General features: G+C 48.2%; 1 protein-coding gene across 1 annotated transcript; it reads left to right on the top strand.

Moving 5' to 3' along the window:
- Window positions 1–419: 419 nt before the first annotated feature.
- cnot10 (CCR4-NOT transcription complex, subunit 10) lies at window positions 420–14,491 on the top strand (the record flags this gene model as incomplete). The annotated part of the gene is given in 20 exon segments (XM_080470645.1): window positions 420–614; window positions 1,164–1,255; window positions 2,452–2,613; window positions 2,999–3,149; window positions 3,481–3,617; window positions 3,755–3,829; window positions 3,904–3,987; window positions 6,453–6,570; window positions 7,927–8,076; window positions 9,716–9,918; window positions 12,221–12,342; window positions 12,567–12,749; window positions 13,056–13,136; window positions 13,215–13,328; window positions 13,528–13,658; window positions 13,742–13,774; window positions 13,904–14,031; window positions 14,146–14,221; window positions 14,330–14,376; window positions 14,378–14,491. Coding segments are annotated over 20 exon segments (2,217 nt in total). The 5' UTR covers window positions 420–598.
- Window positions 14,492–15,271: the final 780 nt, after the last annotated feature.

Here is a 15,271-nt window from a genome sequence, read left to right on the forward strand (position 1 = left end):
TGTCAATCAATTCGACATGACTGACAGCCCAGTAAAACAAAGTGTATTATGCACATTAACACACACTAAACAAAGTGTATACTGCACATTAACACACACTAAACAAAGTGTATACTGCACATCAATGCACACAAACAAAGTGTATACTGCACATTAACACACACTAAACAAAGTAGCTACATGTATGATGTTTTTAAGAACTCAAACAGTTTGGAAATCGGTTTAAAATTCAACTTATAATTCTACTTAGAGATTGAGGAGTACCTCTTTCCATCGTCGATGTTCATTCACCCCTGTCGCCACCACCACCGGTCCAAGATGGCGGCGCAGTTGACGTGTCCCACCCCAGTCATTGAGGCGTCTACTCTTTATTATGCCCCTCTGCTCTTCCAGCAGGGGGCAGTGGCTCTCAATCCTACGCTCCTTGAAAACTATCAGGAAGTCGCAGAAGAAGAATTTGTTTGGAGCGGACATATTAAAATAATAATTTTGTGTCTCAAGACTATTGCGTCTGTCACTCTCCATTTTAATTTCTCTCCATCGAGTTATTATCACGCTGGTCCTGCAAATTGCCTCCTTGTTGAAAATCCCCGAAGAAATGGCAGAAAACACCGGTGAGTGTCGGCTAACGCTAGCTGAGCTAGCTCCAGTCCCGAGACGTTCTGAGGAAGAAAAGTCTGAATATGTGTTCATAACGTCCTTTAACGTGTTTCTAATGTCTGTTAACGTGTTTATGGCGTCCTTAACCTGTCTTACATGCTTTAATCTGTTTCTGACGTGCTTCAATGTGTTTCTAGCGTCCTGAGCGTGTTTCTAACGGGATTTTAATGTGTTTCTGACGTCTTTCCCGTGTTTCCAATGTGCTTTAATGTGTTAATAGCGAGTCTTTAACGTGTTTCTAACACCCTCACCGTGTTTCTAACGTGCTTTTTGACGTTTTGACCCTATTGACCCTTCCTATGGAGACCATGGAGACCCCTGTCCTCTGTAGACCCTGTCCACTGTAGACCCTGTCCTCTGTAGACCCTGTCCAATGTAAACCATCTGAGTCTGAGGAGACCGGCTGGTCTCATGATCTTCTGGTTATTTCTCAGTTTATTTATGGGATTTGATTATTTTCAACACGAGTTAAGAAAATGTCTTATCATTTTTGTTCCAATCAGAACCAAACGATGGGAAACACGACAGCTCGCCATCTCCCGGGGCAACGGACCAGGAGAAGGAAATGGCTGCCAGCGCACACCAAGCTTTTGTGGTAAGTCCTGCCAGATCCTCACCAGATTTTAATGCTCTGAGATTTCCACCAGATCTTGATCCTCTGAGATCTCCAGCAGATCTTGAGCCTCTGAGGTCTCCGTCAGATCTTGATCCTCTGAGCTCTCCACCAGATCTCCATTAGGGCTGCAAAGTTTTTCTTTAACATGAGAAACACGATGCGTTGCACTTCATCACAGTACAATTATTTCAAACCTGTCAGAGGACTGAACGATTTCCTGCTTCATCACTAGATCATCACTGGTTCATCACTAGTTCATAGCCGTTTCACCACTAGTTCACCACTGATTCATCGCTGGTTCATCACTGGTTCACCACTAGTTTATCACTAGTTTATCACTGGTTCATCACTGGTTCACCACTAGTTCATTGCAGTAATATAAAATTACTCATAGAAAATTTGATAATATAACACTTGTTACAATTTAAGTAACACACATTACTACAAGTTTTAACATGTTTGGGTGTTTAGTTGTTTTTTTTTTACTTTAAAAAACTCTGCAAGACAGGATGAAAGAACTCTGAGAACATGTGAGTAATTTCCTGGTGCTGGACCTCAGATGACTCCAGACACAGATTCTGCATTAGTGAGATGGACAAACTCCCGTTCTATTCTGTTCGTCAGAGTAAAAGACCAGTCACAAGGACAACTCTTCTTTAAAGGACACAGTTCGATAAAGTTGGACAGAGTCGGACTTCCAGCATCAATAACTCTTTAATGAAGCATCATCAACACATTAATGAAGCTTCTCTCCCATCGGTGTGAGGGAGGCAATATGCTAAAAGCAGCAGCAGCAGGAATAACATTGTTCTCTATGAGCAGCCGGCTGTTTGACAGTGAGCAGGGAACATCTGTGATTTATAAACCGCTGCAACAGTGAAGACAGATCCTCCAGAAATATCTAATAAAGTCACTCGTTTTCACTGCAGTGACACCAAATCTTGTCTCCTGCTGATTATACTTCAACTAGAGTTAGGCTGTAATAAGGTATCTGAGTAATTCAGTAAGGTATCTGCGGTAATTAATTGTGATTAATCGCATTGTTTTTCTACTGAAAACTGAAACTTGTAATGGATATTTATTCAGGGAAAACCACAGAATTAATGTTTTTTCCCATGATGCCTCGGCTGTGTTGATATGAGAACTGTGCAGAGACAGCTGTCGTGTGTTTCCAGGCTGGGAGGTACGAGGAGTGTCTGCAGCAGCTGGACGCTCTGCAGGAGCTCAACAGAGACAACTACAAGATCTCCCTGAACCGAGCCGTGGTGGAGTTCCACCGCAGTGGACAGACCACCACCGGAACGCTGAGACAGACCCTCATGTCCATGAAGAACCAGGCCAGTGCTGCTGTGTGCTGCACGTCATCTCACTCTCTGTCTGCTGTCTGCCATCTCACTCTCTGTCTGCTGTCTGCCATCTCACTCTCTGTCTGCCATCTCCGTCCATTTGCTGCACATCTCCGTCTGCTTCACATCATCTCACTCTCTGTCTCACTTTGTCTGCTGCTCCTCTCACTCTCAATCTGCTGCATGTAGTCTCACCCTCTGTTTAACTCCGTCTGCTCCACATTATCTCACTCTGTCTGCTGTATGTAGTCTCACTCATCTCATTCTGTCTCTCTCACTATCTGTCTCACTCTCTCTCCGTCTCATTCTGTCTCACTGTCTGCCGCATGTAGACTCTCTCTTCGTCTCACTCTGTCTTACTCCCTGTGTGCTGCAGGTCCACTCAGCCTCGGAGGAGGTGGACGGTCTGGACGATGTGGAGAACAGTCTGCTGTACTACAACCAAGCCATCGTCCACTACCACCTGAGGCAGTTCTCTGAGGCCATTGCCATTGGGGAGAAGCTCTACCAGTTCCTGGAGCCCTTCGGTACGTCAGCTCTTCATCCAGCTCACCTCAAATCCACGTGTTGGTGTAGGTCAGGGGTCGGCAACCCGTGGCTCTGGAGCCACATGTGGCTCTTTCGTCCCTCTGCTCTGGCTCCTTGAGCCTCGGTCCCACTGCACAGTACATGGCGGTACGCTACGGCAAAGCGCACTAAAAACCCAACTCTGAATGGCAGCCTGCCAGTCCTAAATGAATGTCGAGGAAACACTGGAGTCTCTCCAGAGTCACGTGGGAGCAGAGCTGCCGGTTCCACACTCCAGGTCTTGTTTCTCTTCAAGTTCTCCGTGGACTCACGTGTTTCTTGTCCTTTCAGAGAAGTTTGCTCAGGCTGTGTGCTTCCTGTTGGTGGATCTGTACCTGCTCACCTTCCAGCCTGAGAAGGCGCTTCACCTTCTGACTGTGTTGGACAAACTCTCCGTCCAAGGAAGCAACAAGAACGGCAAAGGAGAGGTACTGATGGCTTCTTCACCGCCGTGATGTGCTTGAGACTACAGTGCATTGAGTTGATGTGTGAGGCTGTAGTTTGCAGTAATGAACACTTGACTGTTGGCAATGATGAACACATGAGACTGTTTTGTTTTCCTCAGAACAGCAGCTCAAACAAAGATCAGAAGGCTGAGTTTGCAGCCATGATGGAAGCTGCTAAATCCAAAATGCACCAGGTGACATGACGCTGCTTCTCCGGTTGAACATGTGGGTCGTCTGTCTTCCTCCAACTCTGTTTGCTTCTTCACAGTACAAAGTGCGAGCCTACATCCAGATGAAGTCCTCCAAGGCCTGTAAAAGAGAGATCAAGTCAGTGATGAACACCGCGGGGAACGTGAGTTTGAGATGCATCAACACAGCCCAAACACAACCTCAAACGCACCCTAAAAGGAGACTGAATGTTTTCCTGATTCAGTCTCCTTGGCGTTTACATCCCGCCGCAGGCAACTGTGTGCGAGGCGCCGCGCACACTGGCTGATCACATAACGTGTCCGTAGTAGTAAAACGTGGACGCCTTGGTTGTTGTTGTTGTCAGGGACTTTAATAAAGGCAACCTCTCCAAAAAACTCCAAAAGTACAAGCAGTATATTAAATGCCCGACCAGAGAGGGGAATGTACTGGACCACTGCACCGTCAGCACTGCGCCAGTCCGACCACGTCATGGCGAACTTGATTCCTGCATAAAGGCAGAAACTGAAACTCTGTAGACCTGTTGTGAGGACTTCAAAGAAGTGGACCAGTCAAGTTTTGGGGGAACTTCAGCGATGTCTGGACAGTACGAACTGGGATGTTTTGAGGTCTGCCACATTCAGTCTGGACAAATACACGGACACTGTGACATCGTACATTGAATTCTGTGAGGACATCATCATCCCATCATGCTCCAGGGTGAGTTACACTTAAGAAAAACCCTGATTCACAGCTGAACTCGGAAGGCTCAGGTCAGAGAAAGAGGCTGCGTTCAGATGTGGGGACAAAGACAGACAAGGAGGACAAGTACACAAAGAGGTGTGAAGAGCTCGATCATTTCATGGTGGGAAATTGAAACATCAGAAGACATCTCCTCTGTCTGGAAAGGGCTCGAGGGTATCACCAGCTACAAGCCGAAAGCCCCCCACTCTGTTAACGCCCTGCGCCTGGTCAAAGACAAAGACCTGAATGAATTCTACTGCCATTTTGAGGGACAATTGCACAGACCTGACACCTCCCACTCCCCCACCCACCAGCCACTGATCTGCAGCAGCCCCCCCTCCACTGTATCACCTAGACCCTCCACACCACACCCCTCCTCCCCACCACTCACACCTCTCTCCATCAAAGATAGAGATGTGAACAAGCTAACTGAACCCCCATAGGGCCGCAGGCCCAGACTCGATGTCTCCGTCCGTCCTGACATACCATGCCAACCAGCTGTCTCCACGTGTTGACTAACATGTGCCAGTCTGCTTCAAGACCTCAGCTCGTCTGGTGTCAAGGTTCAGCAGGAACAACCTGGAGCTCAACGCTCTGAAAAAGTGGAGTTGGTTGTGGACCCAGCAACTTCGCCTCCTGGGCACCACGATCACCCAGGAGTTCAAGTGGGAGCAGAACATCAGCTCCGTCACCAAGAAGGCTTAACAGAGGATTAACTCTACTGCCGCCATTGAATCCGTCTTCGCCTCATCATCACTGCGTTGTCGGCGGCAGCCACGGCCAGGGACAAAGCCAAGCTGCAGGGAGTCATCTGCTCTGCTGAGTAGGTGATCAGGTGCAACCCCTCACCTCTCCAGGAGCTGTACTCCTCCAGGACCCGGAGACCAGCAGCCCGGATTGCAGCCATACCTTTCACCCCGGACACAAACTCTGTCAGCCCCTCCCCCTGGCAAAAGGCTCCGGTCCTTCATGAGCAGGACCTCACGCCACCAGAACAGCTCCTTCCTCACTGCACTCAGACTTATGATCAGTTTACACCCCGCCACCCACCAACACATATTACTATTCACATTATTTTTGGAGTGTACATACTGAATTAAGAGAACTCCCTCTCTAATGACCTTTGTTTTGTGTTTCATGTTGCACCTCGCATCAAACAAAATTCCCTGTGCTGTGGAAACGTTACCATTTTGATTTGAATTTATTGAGAGGAAAGCCCCTTGAGATGCAATGTCTCGTTTACAAGATGTACCTGGCAATAAAAAAAATTATGTTTCTGATTCTGTTTCACTAAAAAATGTGTGTAAAAACATGAGGATCACCTGGCAGAGAGACCTGAGGTGTGACCTGAGTGATTGGCTACAAATAGGATCAAATACTGTCAAATATATATATATCCGTACAGGTAATTCCCTGGGTTTATCTAATGTTCGAGGTCGTATATGAATATGTGCTGGAGAACATCAGTGATCATATGGAGAACTTTTAAGAGGTCGTGGGACCATTACTTTGTAACGCTACTGTGACAATCTAATTGGCTTTTTGACGTTGGAACAACTGATGAATATCTACTCTGGTTGTTTTATATGTAAGTATTTATCACAGACCTTTAGATGGAACAGAGGTTCCCCTGATGAATAGTTCCATGAAGGATGTTTTAGCCAATGTTTAGTTCAGGTCTGTTCTGGAAGCTTCTCAGACTTCAGTACACGCTCAGTGTGTCGGCCATCTTGAATGAGGACCCAGTCCTCCTCCAGTACGTCCACTGAGCTTTCAGCACATTTCCAGCTGCTTTGATTAGTTTCAGACGTTGATTCCACATGCTGAGATGTAGCAGTGAAGCTGTTAGCGCTGACCTCTGACCTCTGCTTCCTGTGTCTCCTTCAGTCTGCTCCTTCACTTTTCCTCAAGAGTAACTTTGAGTATCTGAGAGGAAACTACAGAAAAGCAGTGAAGCTGTTGAACAGCTCAAACATCGCAGAACACGCTGGACCTCTGAAGACAGGTAATGCTCGTCTGCCTCCTTCTCCTACTTCTCCCTTCCCCTCGCCCTCCTCCCCCTTCTCTCCCTTCTCTCTCCATCTCCCTCCTCCTTCTATCAGGACTGTCCTGGACCAGAACATGACCTATTGGAATCTGTTGTTGTATGGAGGACAGACTGGTCGCCATTCGGCCACTGACAGTGGGAATGATATGGCGCTTTTCCATAACACATTTCTGTCACTACTCGCTTTTCCTCACTTCGTTTCGTTTTGCTCGTTCTCCATTACAATATCGGACTGCCGCAGAGTTGTCGGAGCTTTTCCCCGTCGTAATCACCTCCAATGGAATCTGTGTCCCCTGCTGCGGAGCGCTCATCCATTCTGAACGGCCGAACTACAACTCTGCGCTGATATCAGCTCAAATTATTAATATTACCATATGTGTATTGTCATGATCACCCTGTTAACTGGTGACCTCCTTAGATCACCAGCTGGTAGTAGTAGCTGATGTTTAAATAAGACAAACAAATGGTATGATAATTAAAACTTTAATGGAAATGCATTTAAACGGCGTTCGACAGGACTGCTGGGGATTTCAGTCGGGTTTTCAACACAAGAGACGATCGAGGAAGCCAGTCACCAGTTAACAGGGAACCCTGTTAATCCGACACACCAGTGCTATCTGTGGGTGGCCCTCAGGTCAGACACCTCTCGATACACGTAGCGGGTCGCTCTATCTTGCTCCCACTGAGTCTTCTCGTCGGCAACCAGACAAAGAAACGGGGTTGATTTCTGCGCGTCCATCTCTGTTCGTGAGCATTCTTGTTGTGATTGGGTTTTAAAAGTGGAAGGGCGAGAGCTCACTTGAAACTTCGGTCGAGTAGATCCCAGGAGATTACCTGGTATCGGCTACTGACACGGAATGGAAAAGCCTGAAAACTGAGGCGAGTCAGTCTCAGTAGATGCTCGTGAAAAGACCCCAATAGACCATAGGTCACCGTTTGACCACTGGCAGTGGGAATGGGTCGGCGGTCCTGTTGAGCGTGCGGTGGCTCATTAATGTTGATCAGACCTCCAGCTGACTGGATGATTCTTCAGCAGTTTAAGATCAGATATGAAGGAGAATTCACTAAGTATTGGATTGTTCACCTACAAATGGGAAAGTGAGCTGGGATTACCCCTTATGAGACAGGTTAGTTTTACCCTACTGATGATGTGCTGTTTCAATAGTAATTCTGCATCGCTCGGTTGATAGAGGTTGCAGGTTCCATTCCATTTCCCCCAGTCCACATGCCAAAGTGTCCTTGAGACTGGATTGGCAGAAGCCATGAATGTGATTAACTTGTGTCCTGACTTGTTCCCTGACTTGTCTCCTGTAGGTGAATGTGTCCGCTGCATGTTCTGGAACAATCTGGGCTGCATTCACTTTGCAATGGGGAAACACAACTTAGGAATCTTCTACTTCAAGAAGGCATTGCAGGAGAACGACAACACCTGTGCACAGCTGGGAGCCAGCAGCAGAGGGCAGCGTAGGTCACCTGGATGCCTTTCACTCCATATCACACATACAGACTGACCACAGACCACTGACTGACCACTGACTGACCATAGACCCACGGTCACCAAAGGGCGGTCCGGGTCCAGGCCCAAACGCTGTCCCGTACGGACCCGGACCTACCTCCAGCAAAAACAGAAAGTTATCTTTTAAAAGTGGTGAGTTGCTTCTTTTTCAACCAGCGCAGCTTTTGTAGTCTTTACAGTAACGAAGTAGTGCACAGGGAAACGCACGGTCCAACTACATGTGAGTTAAGCAGTCACACGTGGTGCCACGCAGCCAATCAAATCTGTGTATTTAATGGGCGAATGTTGAAAATTATAGAGGGAGACGGACCGACAAAGCAAGAGAAAAACAAGAGAGACGGTGAAAGTTGAGGAAAAACAGGGACTAGATGATGCTCTCCAGAGAATGAAGTGAAAATAGAGCATTTAGACCGGATGGACAGTCATTTCTATTCATAATTTCCACTGGCAGCGCTGAACCTCTTGAGCAGTAAACGTCAATGTAAAACGGTATTTTTAAAGAAAACAAAGGTTTTGAACAGACTAACCCATTCAAATCAGAAGTGAGATCATATTATATCAGAGTCCGAGAGTCCAGTATGACCAGTCCACCAGGATCCTAACAAACAGTCACTTTCACTCAGATGCGTCTTCTTTTGTTGACTTAATTAATAAGCTGAACTTCAGAAATCATTGTGACAGCTTCAGCTTTGGACTACAGCTCATCATGTTCTTTTAGATTCATTTCTCATCAGATGTGAGGAGATTCTCATAGGAATTCACACCGACTTTAAATGGTTAAATGCTGCTAATGGTGGATCTCCAAGCAGAGGTGTCCTGAAAAATCAGTTTGTAAAAACTGATGCTTCCACTTTCTGGCTCCAAATAGTCCCTGATACACTTTCTCAGGTCTGAGGGAAGTAGCTCTGTACATAACACACAACTGCCAGGCAGCTTTCTCCACAATGAACATAATCAAAACTAATATGTAAAGTTCCAGGCTCACCAATGAGCTCCTCCACCTTTAAGTCCAGGTTGAATATCGGAGAAGAAGAAGAAATATTGTCAATACGTTTTAGAATTGCACTGAATTCATTCGATTTGACAATCGGCTCTTTATTACATGCAGATGTTGAGAGAACGACGAGGCTACTTAAATATATCTACCCCTCTATCTTCTATACCTCTTATCCTGTTCAGGGTCACAGGGTGCTGGAGCCCATACCAGCCAACTATGGACGATGGCAGGATGCACCCTGGGCAGTCTGTCACAGGACAAACACACACAGACCAACAACCATACAGACTCACGTTCACACCGAGGGGCAATTTATCGTCACCAGTTAACCTCACATGTATGTTTTTGGACTGTGTACACTTAAATACCCATCACACTAAATGGTTCGACATTCTGATCTTCTGGACCTCTGAAGAGTTTAGTTGAATACCCCTACCACAGACTGTCCACAGACTGTCCACAGACTGACCATAGACCGACCACAGACCGACCATAGACTGACCACAGACTGAACAGAGATGTCAGCAGTCTTCAGTAATAACAGAGTGCTTTCCTATCACACTGAACTGTCTCGTCTTCTTCTTCTGCAGCTAAAAAGTTCACCGGCATTCCCATGTGTGCGTTGCTAGCCAACAAGCGCTACGAGCTGCTGTATAACTGCGGCATCCAGCTGCTGCACATCGGCCGGCCGCTGGCCGCCTTCGAGTGTCTGATGGAGGCTGTGCAGGTCTACCACTCCAACCCCCGGCTGTGGCTGCGGCTCGCCGAGTGCTGCATCTCTGCTAACAAGGGGGTACGTCCAGCTCTGCACTGTGCTCATGCTACTTCCTGTTTACACCATGCAACGTCATCCTGGCCCTTGGGCCAAAACATTAAGACCAGTGGTGTAGACGATAAAGACATTTCCTCTAACGGAGATCTGTGATCTGAAGCTCTGCAGCCACACAGGACTCCACAGCTCCTCTTTAGAGACTCTGGAGACCAGGAGTGTCCAAGCTCGGTCCTGGAGGGCCGGCGTCCTGCAGGGTTTAGCTCCTCCCAGTTGCAACACACCTGATTGCAATGAAGGGCTCGTTATTGGGCTTTTTCACAACCTTGGTGATGACATCAACATTAGATTCAGGAATGCTGAAGCAGGGAGAGAAGTAAAACATGCGCGACGGGTCCTCCAGGACGGAGTTTGGACACCCCTGCTGTAGACACTCTGTTAGAGACTGTAAAGACCCTGTAGTGACGATATAGCTGGGGTGGCCAACCCACAGCTCACGAGCAGCATGCAGCTCTTTACCTTTCAATGTGCGGTTTTTTGATCCCAGTCAATGGATCGTAGAGACAACCCCCCAACAAAAGTGTCCTGGCTGGTAGTCGGACCGTTACCTCTGAACCATCAGTGCACCAGTGATGTACAGTGTTCTTACTAGAGTTTTGTGAGTGCGTCACTCAGTTAAATCTTTTCCATTTGACTTTGTGCCTGAATTAAATTAGTCCTCAATTGACGGTAAACAACATGAAACGAGAGAGGGAGGATTGGCAGCTCCTTTTCTTTCTGTTAAGAGTGTGTGTATCCCTTTAAGAAGTGAGCGAGCGAGACAATAGTGCTGCATGTGCAGGTGAGGGGACATGAGTTCAGGAGTAAAGCGGGACAACGCAGTTGCAATAGGAAGCTGAACACAGGACTTTTCTAGCCAAGTGGGAGAGTGAACCTGTCTGTCTGTCTGTGGTAGTATAAGACAGGGAGACACTGAGTGTGTCTCTATTCATCGGTATTCTTTTGTGTGTGAATAAATAAATCTGACTTGGAAAACATGGATTTTGATTTTATGCTATTTTGGTGTTTGTGTAAAAAAGGAAGTTGGTTTGGAAGTCTACATGTGAATGATGTGGCTCTAAGTAGTACCACTGTCATTCTTGCGGCTTTCGGTCTCTGACCGGTTGGCCACCCCTCCTACATTGACTCTGTAGAGACTCATTAGAGACTCTGTATTGACTCTGTAGAGAATCTACAGCTCCTCTGTAGAGACTCTACTGTACAGACCAGGATGTCTTGTGGGAGGTGCTTAAAGAGCACAGAGGACCAGAACCGCCGCAGCAGGAGATCCGATCCTTGTTCTCCCGGTGTGAGAGCCGCTTCTGTATCCTCGGCATTCAGACAGACTTGTTCAGGACGGACGCTGGACTTGACCCGGGTTGTGTCTTTTCACCCTTGTTGTTCATGTTTGTCATGGAAGCGCAGCTGGGGTCAGGAGGGCATCATGTCAGGGGGCCGGAGGGTGACGTAGCTGCTCTTTGCAGATGATGTCTTCCTCCTGGCAGCATCACGAGGGCCTCCAGCGTTGATTAGAACGTTTCACTGCCGAGTGTGAAGCGGTAGGGGGTACGGACCAGCACCTCCTGATCTGAGTCCATGGTCGTCCTAGGGAAACGGATGGCCTGCCCTCTCCAGGTGGGGGCGCAGTGCACCTTCCTCAGGTGGAGGAGTTCAAGTATCTCTAGGTCTTATTCAGGACTGATGGGAGGAGGGATCGTGGGATCGGCCACAGATTCTGACTGACGGCTGCAGTCTTGCCGTCACTGTACCAGACTGTTGTGAAGAAGAGCTGTAAAGTAAAGTAAAGCTCTCTGTTCTCCTGTGGTCATGAACTTTGGGTCATGATAGGAACCAGTTGAGGAGGTTCATGTGGTTAGGATGCCTCCTGGTCTTCTTCCTCTTCTTTTGGGTTTAACAGCAGTTTGCATCCTTAGAGTTGCATTACCTCTATCTGCTGGTTTTATATATCTACAAAGATAGATGGCCTCCCTTTAGAGGGTTACCAGGTACGTCCCACTGGGAGAAGTGGCAGAACAGAAGCTCTGTCCAGGACTCTGTTTGTACTGAGAGCGACTCGGGAGTTGGTCCAGGACTCTTTGGGAAGATAATATTTCTGGTTTGGACTGAGCAGGTTTGGTGTGGGGGACAGAGATGTCTGGACTTCTTTGCTCTCTAAACTGCCACTGCGACTCCATCTGGAGTAACCAGTGAATAAGATGGATGTTTGTGAGTTGTGTTGTGACGTCGCGCTCCAGTAGCAGTGAACGCTGTACTGTTTCCTCCTCAGGGCTCGGAGCAGGAGAGTAAAGGTTTACCCTGTAAGAAAGGAATCGTTCAGTCTGTCGCCGGGCAGGGTTTCCACCGCAAGATCATCCTGGCTTCACCGTCCAATCAGAACACAGCGTACAGGTGAGACTCATTCGCACACACACACACACACACACACACACACACACACACACACACACACACACACACACACACACACACACACACACACAGTGATTTACTGCACAGCTTCAGGACGTCAAATATTACATGTTGAAAGTCATGTGAAGTATTTCATCATTAAATGATTCACAAGGAATGAGTCTCTCTCTTTCTGTCTCTCTGTCTCTCTGTCTCTGTGTCAGTGAGGGTCAGTCTGCAGCCATCCCAGTCGCCAGCATGGAGTTTGCAGCCATCTGTCTGAGGAACGCTCTGCTGCTGCTTCCTGAAGTTCAGACGGTCGACAACAAGACTGAGAACGGATCGAAAACCTCCAGCAGCCAGAGTGGAGGCACGGAGAGCGGCAGTGACAACAGTGACCCCTGCAGGTCAGTATCACTCACTCACTCACTCACTCACTCACTCACTCACTCACTCACTCACTCACTCACTCACTCACTCACTCACTCACTCACTCACTCACACACACACACACACACACACACACACACACACACACACACACACACACACACACACACACACACACACACACACACACACACACACACACACACACACACACACACACACACACACACACACACACACACACACACACACACACACACACACACAGAGCGATGGTTGTGTTTTGTCTCTGACTGACTGAGTTCTGTTGGTTCTGTCTCCAGTGTTAAAGGTCCAGAAGCTGATAAGTTTCTATCTGCAGCTCCGTCGTCTCCTCTCAGGAAGCAGGAAGTAGAAAACCTCAGGTAACCTTACCCTCACCTCACCTTGACCTCACCCTCACCTCACCCTCGCCTAAACCATGTGTGTGTGTGTGTGTGTAGGTGTTCTATCCTGGCCTGCAGCTCCTACGTGGCTTTAGCTCTGGGAGACAACCTGCTGGCTCTGAACCACGCTGACAAGCTGCTGCACCAAACTAAAGTGTCTGGATCCCTCAAGTAAGTTCAACACGCACGCACGCACGCACGCACGCACTCCTCACATTGAAGACCAGTCCATGGAGTGGTTCATGTGTGTCTGGACAGTCCGACAGCCGTCTCTGTGTGTTTGGACCTGACAGTCTCCCCCCCCCCCACCACACACACACACACACACACACACACACACCCACCCACACCCACGTCCCTGTGTGTTCAGGTTTCTGGGTCACCTCTATGCTGCTGAAGCCCTCATCTCATTGGACCGGATCTCTGACGCCATCGCCCACCTGAACCCTGAGAACGTGGTCGATGTGTCCATGGGGGTTCTCCCCAGTGAGCAGGACCAGGGTCAGTAGAGTCTCTGTAGAGTCTCTGTAGAGTCTCAGTAGAGTGTCCGGTCAGTTTCTCAACTCCTGTGTTTCTGTCGACAGGCTCGGACAAAGGAGACGAACCTGTTGAGTCCTGTGAGTCTGATTCCTTCTACCTGGACCTTCACTTAAGTAGCAGTGTGTGATGTGACACTCAGTGTGTGTGTGTGTGTGTGTGTCTTTCTCTCTCTCTCTGTGTGTGCGCCCCCCCCCCCCCCCCTCTAGCAGGGAAGCAGCCCCCCCTGTGCTTCCCCAGCAGTGTGACTTCAGCTCGCTCCATGATGCTTTTCAACCTGGGCAGCGCCTACTGTCTCCGCAGCGAGTACGAGAAGGCCCGCAAGTGTCTGCATCAGGTAACCATGGAAACCTTCTCCTAACTCGCTTCGCCTGATTCAATCAATCAATCAATGAGGTGTGTCCTGCTGCTTCCACAGTGTTTTCAATCTGAGTCGTTTGTTTCCCTCCAGGCTGCTTCCATGGTGAACACCAAGGAGATCCCCCCAGAGGCCATCCTGCTGGGGGTGTACCTGGAGCTGCAGAATGGTACACACACGCACGCACGCACGCACACACACACACACACACACACACACACACACACACACACACAATGTTGGAGCCTCACCTGAGCCTGCCTTTCCCTGTCCTCAGGTAACACTCAGCTGGCTCTGCAGATCATCAAGAGGAACCAGCTGCTCCCCCCCCCCCATACAGAGGGTCTCCCCCGACTCCCGCAGGAAGCCCCTCCAGTCCTTCCAGCTGGTGCAGCCCATCCAGCTCCCCTCACCTTTCACACAGGTGCAGAGGAAGTAAACACACACTCTGAGGATTCTGTCCCAATAAATCCTCTCTGCTCCACTTTGTCTTCGTCACCTGTCTTTGTGTCTCTTGTCCAGAGATCTGAAGGCTTCTGGTCTCATATTCCATCTTCTGTACTTCATCCTGCTCCCAGTTGCAGGGTGCTGAAGTCGACTACGGACCAGGAGCCTCATTTATAAAGGTCGTTTTCGCTCACAACGGGTCCTGAAAGATGCGTACGCCACTTCCCACGCAAACTTCGTGATCTAAAAAAGTAAACTTTGCGGCAGAATGTGCGTACCGGTACATCAACTCTGGACCTTGGACACGCACATTTTGGAGACGGGAAACTGACGGCGCAGATGATGAGGTGGTGAATTGAAACTAGATTCATCTCGTACATTAAATGTCTTCAAACAGATTTATTGATCCATGTAATCAGAAACAGCCGAGCTGCAGCGTTCTGGATGTTTCTTTAGTGGAACGGTACTGCTGAATCAGCAGCACCTTGTTCATATGTCAAACTTCCTTCAGATGATCCAGAGCGGTGGACAACTGGTTGATCATCAGCTGTGACATTGTGTTTAACAATCACTCTAATTTCAGAGTAAGTGTAAAATAGCACAATGACAGCCGTGTGTAAAGCTGCTCTGGACGCTCTGGTGCTGGAGACAGACGACCTCCTCATGAACCACCACCTCCAACTCTAGTGACTGAGGACAGAAGACAAAGTCACCGAACCTTTTCAAAAGTCCCTGTTCAAATATTTAATTTATACATTTAATAATCAGATAA

This window comes from Lipophrys pholis, assembly GCF_963383615.2.
Source record: "Lipophrys pholis genome assembly, chromosome: 9".
Classification (NCBI taxonomy): Eukaryota; Metazoa; Chordata; class Actinopteri; order Blenniiformes; family Blenniidae; genus Lipophrys; species Lipophrys pholis.